Consider the following 6,865-nt stretch of genomic DNA (forward strand, 5'->3'; position numbering starts at 1 on the left):
TTGGTAGCTGGTATATCAGGAGTGGGTGTAGATGGGGCCACAACCTGAGTCACAATGATAGAATCTGGAGACATTTCACCTGGGCTGACAGAATGAGTTGTTTGACTGTCACATGATGTAGTCAGAGGCAGCGGGTGTTCAGAATGTGTCCACGTCAAGTCCGTCTGACATTCTATAGATCTACGTGTTGAAGGGCGAGAGACAGCAGCAGCAGCAGCAGCAGCAGCAGCAGCAGCAGCAGCATCAGCATAAGATTGTTTGGATGAAGGTGTCCGGCTATCAAAGAGTTTTTTGGCATCAAAGTAACTGATGTTGTTTTGACATTTGATTGTCAAAATGTCTTTTTCACGTGTCCAAAAAGGACAGGATTTAGATGATGCTACATGTTCACCCTTACAATTTGTACATTTCAGGTCTGCTGTACAGCCTGTACCATCATGATTTCCACCACAACGGTGGCAAACAGTTGGACGATCACATGATTTGGAGCCGTGCCCAAACTTCTGACATTTGTAACATCGGAGCGGATTGGGGACATACACCTCCACTCCGATGTTAAAATAGCCCGCCTTAATAGATTGTGGAATTGTGGAAAGAGAAAAGGAGAACAAATAAGTATTTGTTGGAACGAATTTTTCACCATCTTTTCTATTGAAACGTTTCACTGATGTGACATTCTGTGATTTAAGTTCTTCCAAAATGTCATCTTCTGACATTTCAGCCAGGCAACGAGCTCTGTCGCGGATGATCCCTCGACTCGAATTCAACGTTCTGTGTTCAGAAACAACAACTTCTGTGTTAGCAAAGCTAGTACATTTTAAAAGATTAATAGCCTGCTGTCTCCGTGCACACTCCACCAAAAGAGAGCCGCTCCGGAGCCGTGAAACATTCTTCACCTCACCACAGATACCTTTAATGGCTTTAGATATTGCAAAGGGATTGATTTTCAAAGGTAGTTGATTATGTGATTCCACTACGATAAACCGAGCCCAAGAATTTGAAGTTCGTGAAATAGAAGCATCGTCGTCAGATGAGAAAATCTCAGCTTCCAGACGTCTCTTCTTGTCAGTGCGGTTTGAACCAGAATGATTGTGTGCCATAATGAAAGTAATTGATTCAGCACCCCTGCTCCCCACCCACCATGGAGTGCTACAAAGAGCGATGTTTTCCTGCACCGGATCTCCAACATGCAAACATCAGGGATACAGAGGTGGTATACTCCAGTAAAAACAACATGAATAGCTGCATTTGTCGAACAAATAAAGTGCCAGGCTGGTCCGGCCCATGACAAGAAATTGAAGACATACAGAACTCAGAGGTCGAAAGTACCAGATTGGCCCATGAGCCACCGCCTTCTGGCGTAAGACTCTAGGCAATGTATTCAATCCAAAAGTTAGAATACACACAAGTTATGGACGGCCAAGGCCAAAATATACATTAAAATACAACACACGTGTGCATATACAATATTACGCACAGGGCCTGGCATGACCAGCCGATTGATAAGACCGGGCCCATCTTACCACCCGTCTAGGCGAAGTAAGGGTCGAAGTAGTGTGTTGGGCAAAGGAACACAGTTCCAGGAACCAGTGCCCTCAACTACCAGACTCCCGTCCTCCGCCGACACAGGGACGCAACCCACGGCAAACGGGCTGCCCACTTTGGTCGCCTCTTACGACCAGCAATGGGGTGCTGTGGAAATATTCTACCCCGGTTCCACACGGGGGAAGAGCTATTAGCGCTACCCAGCACTCACCACGAGGAGGTTGCTCTTCACAAGTGCCTTCAATACAATAACCCATGACTTTCACACTTTTATTTCAAATGGCATTATGAACATTCAACTTACCGCTAGAATGACACCGTCGAAAATGCACGGCCAAGTCACGGGGAGAGGGGAGCACCTTGGGGCATTTCTGTATGTAGAAATAAAGCAGTGTTCTTAAAGGGACTGTACGAGTTTAGTAACGATACTCGTACTAACATAACACGATGTCCTTGTTTTCAACATAGAATGAACCACATGTGTTTAAATGAAATTACCTTTTAAAAGCATAGGAAGATAAATAAAAGTCCCACACATATTTGGTTAAATCTAATGAAATTACCCTTACATTCACGAAAATAAACTTACGCTACAACGGTATTCCGAAAGCCGGTGTTGCGAGCAGGCAGCGCACTTGTGCTTGTTAAGTTTTTGATTTGATGCAAAACTTCTGGAGCATTTCTCGCAAGCAAAGCGCTGCCCTTCGTGAACAGACCTCCTGTGGCGGTTCACATTCCTTTGAGAGGAATATAAGTTTCCGCACACAGGACAGGTGAACGGTCTGAAAGACAAAACATTCCTTTCAATTCTCGCTAGAGATACAACATTGTTTTCTTCATAAAGTTGGTAATGAGAGTTACTCATAATCACTTTTACTAACACATACCTTTTCACCTAGCCTGAAACATGTGTAAGCTGTATAGTATTCTCATTTAATATAAACGAAATAAGTCATTAAGAAATACACTTACGCGTTTGATGAATCCATGTTTCCTTGCTGACTGTTCAAACTGAAATGACGCTCTGATATTCGGGGTGGTGTTTATATAGGCTGCCTTCAGGGTTAAAGTCAATGCAGGGTGACGTGACTACCTCGTTGTTGCGCGCTAAACGTAATTAAACGACACCGCTAGCTTGCTGATTGCGTAGTCTTTTCTATTTTGTCTATATTTTTTTTCTATACGGGTTGTCTAACGTTCGTGATGTACAACTTGTAGACCGTATAAGATGAATTTGATCCAGATAGACGTACATTTTTTTAATTCCTACATTACCCGGCGTATATCGTGTTGACATAACCCGTCTCTATTGTGGTACTTGTACTTTTCAACACACACCCTGCATTCATCAAACCAAGTCGCACGCTCTCGCGAGCGCGGTCAATTTGAAACGACTACGTGAGTTGTACACTAATTGTAATTTCTACTAACGCCTGAAATTAACGAAAACCATTACGACCAATAAACAATTTGAAACGACGTGGTCACGTGAGTTGTCAAGCGCGCTCAATTCAAACTGGGCTGCTTGTCTATTCAGGGCAGCACGCCATACGCATAGCTCTATTGAATACCCTTTACTTTTGTTTACTTACGAATTCTTTTCTGTCTTATAAACACACACCTTTCATTCCCCGCCCTTTCCCGACGCGCTGTTGATGCATGAGTCATCCTATCCGATCACGTGACTTGGATCAGCCAATCACCTTCGCATCCGCCTGGATCAACCGGATCAACCAAAATGGCCTTCTGCAGACTTAGACTATACTACTGATGGGTGGTGTTCTTGCGTCCATCTCAGTTTCTAGGTTCCGGTATTCACCGTTTTTCAAAAAACACTCAAAATCGAACACCACGAACCACGGGAAATATCTGTCTCTAGGGTCGACGACGAAATCAAACTCTTCCAGCTCGTCAAACAGGGTCTTTGGGGTGTGGTGGAAACCACCCGGGAACCGCAAAGTCGTTTGACCCGTGCAACGACGTTGGTGTACGTTGCAGTTGTTTTGGCGCCGGAAGAGGCGTTTGCACGTGGGACACTGGTAGCGTTTACAATAGATGTTCATATTGGTAATGAGGGATAGGTGATTTTCGAATTGACTTAAGTACATGTGTTCCTGATACAACCCTCTAGATTTATACACGGGTTGAGCTATCCCCGTCACGTCTAGAGTGAACACGCTCACATTCACACGGAAACAGGCTTCAAAGTGACACAGGAGAGAAGGGGGGAGACCCGCGTACTCTTCGGGACGGACTTGATACAAAGACTGGAGATGATGGTCCCGAGAGTATGCGACCCACTGGTAGTAAAGAGCTTTGGTAGGTTTTTCTAGTGATCGTCGAGCGGATGGATCTCGATGCAGATCCAGACACCGGAAAGCGCAAAGGTGATCATCATAATGTTTCTTAGTTATTCTGTTATAATCTAATGCTATAATAGCTTTGTGGTGTTTCAGATAATCGGGGACAGCAAGAGGGGGATGGCCTAAAGAAAAATTCATTCTGTACGCATAAAACTGTACATTCGTGATTACACGGGTTTCCATTTGGTATCGGGGCGTTGTTTCAATAGATAAGACATCACATCTAAACTTTCCAGTCTCTGACGCAACCGTTCGAGATCCCTCAGCTCGGTGATATAGAGAGGAGTAGTAAAGAGCGGATCGACAGCGTAAGGTTGGAAATAGCGATAGCGTCCCGTCTCCACGTGACGCAGGATGACACTGAACGCTAGATTGAACCTAAAACTATAACTTAACGATTGATAGATTTCCCTAGCGCGTTCCATCAACTCACCTATCGAAAAGTTGTTGCTGACGGGGAGGTTGTAGGTAGAAAACACCTCCCCGAGTTGGTCCCGTGTGAGGATGAAGGGAGCGTCCAGGTGATAGGCTTCCTGGAGTCCGGGCTCCGTCACCTCGCCAGTGCTCTCCTCTACCCACGGGGCGGGACCTTCTCCCCATGGGCGTGGTTGGAGCTCACTACCAACAGCATCGGTATCCATACTCCCGCCGGACTGCGATGGTAGGACACGGTGTCCCTCTATCATCTGATGACGGTAGAGAGACAACCGATCCTCGAAACGCCTATGACACGTCCGGCAGGTAGTACAACCATCCGATGCTGCGATGCGGGACGATGAGGGAGCTGGTGATAGAATAAAATTTAATGTATGAATACTGGGCTCGCCTATAACAGCATCGTTCACTCACTCACTACGAGCTCTTATGCTTCAAATAAATATCATGACTAACATATTGTACAATACTTCCAAAGCAAATACATATGAACACCATGACGGATTGAATTAATACATATAATTCAGGGCTAGATAAAACCCATAGCTTATAAAATACTATTCAATATCTACCTCCACTAGCACGAGAGTTTCCCGCCCTTGCAACCTGCCCCGAGGAGGTGGACGGTGTAGGCTGGTTTGTTGAGGTTGTCCCTGAAACACAAAACAGTTTACTGAAAACATCCCAGTCAATGCTATCTACAAACACACGACACACATATAGTGAAACCCTATGCGGTATGAACCTCCTTAATACTAACACTCGTACATGGATGAATGAAGTGATAGATAGATACAAAATAGAACTCACCTCCACTAACCGGTACTGCTCTAGAGGTAGACGGCCGTGCGTCATGACGCGACGTCTGTGTTGCGCCTGAGGAGAAAAAAGATATGTTCAATCTATAGCATCTGAGCATATTTTATTCGAGTGAAATGATAAGCTCGAAGTCACGAATGTGATGTTTTCAATACAATAACCCATGTCTTTCACACTTTTACTTCAGATGGCATTATGAACATTCAACTTACCGCTAGAATGACACCGTCGAAAATGCACGGCCAAGTCACGGGGAGAGGGGAGCACCTCGGGGCATTTCTGTATGTGGAAATAAAGCAGTGTTCTTAAAGGGACTGTACGAGTTTAGTAACGATACTCGTACTAACATAACACGATGTCCTTGTTTTCAACATAGAATGAACCACATGTGTTTAAATGAAATTACCTTTTAAAAGCATAGGAAGATAAATAAAAGTCCCACACATATTCGCTTAAATCTAATGAAATTACCCTTACATTCACGAAAATAAACTTACGCTACAACGGTATTCCGAAAGCCGGTGTTGCGAGCAGGCAGCGCACTTGTGCTTGTTAAGTTTTTGATTTGATGCAAAACTTCTGGAGCATTTCTCGCAAGCAAAGCGCTGCCCTTCGTGAACAGACCTGTGGCGGTTCACATTTCTTTGAGAGGAATATAAGTTTCCGCACACAGGACAGGTGAACGGTCTGAAAGACAAAACATTCCTTTCAATTCTCGCTAGAGATACAACATTGTTTTCTTCATAAAGTTGGTAATGAGAGTTACTCATAATCACTTTTACTAACACATACCTTTTCACCTAGCCTGAAACATGTGTAAGCTGTATAGTATTCTCATTTAATATAAACGAAATAAGTCATTAAGAAATACACTAACGCGTTTGATGAATCCATGTTTCCTTGCTGACTGTTCAAACTGAAATGACGCTTTGATATTCGGGGTGGTGTTTATATAGGCTGCCTTCAGCGTTATAGTCATTGCAGCGTTATAGTCACTACATGACCCGGCGTATATCGTGTTGACATAACCCGTCTCTATTGTGGTACTTGTACTTTTCAACACACACCCTGCATTCATCAAACCAAGTCGCACGCTCTCGCGAGCGCGGTCAATTTGAAACGACTACGTGAGTTGTACACTAATTGTAATTTCTACTAACGCCTGAAATTAACGAAACCATTACGACCAATAAACAATTTGAAACGACGTGGTCACGTGAGTTGTCAAGCGCGCTCAATTCAAACTGGGCTGCTTGTCTATTCAGGGCAGCACGCCAAACGCATAGCTCTATTGAATACCCTTTACTTTTGTTTACTTACGAATTCTTTTCTGTCTTATAAACACACACCTTTCATTCCCCGCCCTTTCCCGACGCGCTGTTGATGCATGAGTCATCCTATCCGATCACGTGACTTGGATCAGCCAATCACCTTCGCATCCGCCTGGATCAACCGGATCAACCAAAATGGCCTTCTGCGGACTTAGACTATACTACTGTCATTATTAGACAATTTATAAAACGGAATGACAGTGGAATGACCACTCCCGCATTCATCAATGACACAACGCACATTTGGATCGCGAATCTGTACAGTGATTCAGTCTTTCAGTTGCATACCAGTTTCTCCAATGTTATGCTCACCACATCCCGCACATGTTAAAAAAACATGAATAACATCTTAACTGCGACATTTCATGCTGT

The 6,865-nt window shown here is 44.1% G+C and overlaps 1 protein-coding gene across 1 annotated transcript; it reads right to left on the reverse strand.

Moving 5' to 3' along the window:
* Positions 1-4,075: 4,075 nt before the first annotated feature.
* On the reverse strand, positions 4,076-6,558 carry LOC125379298 (zinc finger protein 324A-like). Its single transcript, XM_048395573.1, has 6 exons — positions 6,512-6,558; positions 5,660-5,849; positions 5,375-5,441; positions 5,154-5,219; positions 4,916-4,996; positions 4,076-4,692 (listed from the first exon to the last, which is right to left on the reverse strand). Exons 1-6 carry the CDS (start codon positions 6,556-6,558, stop codon positions 4,076-4,078), a joined length of 1,068 nt encoding a protein of 355 aa, XP_048251530.1.
* Between the last annotated feature and the right edge of the window lie 307 nt (positions 6,559-6,865).

The sequence above is a fragment of the Haliotis rufescens genome, unplaced genomic scaffold, assembly GCF_023055435.1.
Source record: "Haliotis rufescens isolate VD_foot unplaced genomic scaffold, xgHalRufe1.0.p SCAF_14, whole genome shotgun sequence".
NCBI lineage: Eukaryota > Metazoa > Mollusca > Gastropoda > Lepetellida > Haliotidae > Haliotis > Haliotis rufescens.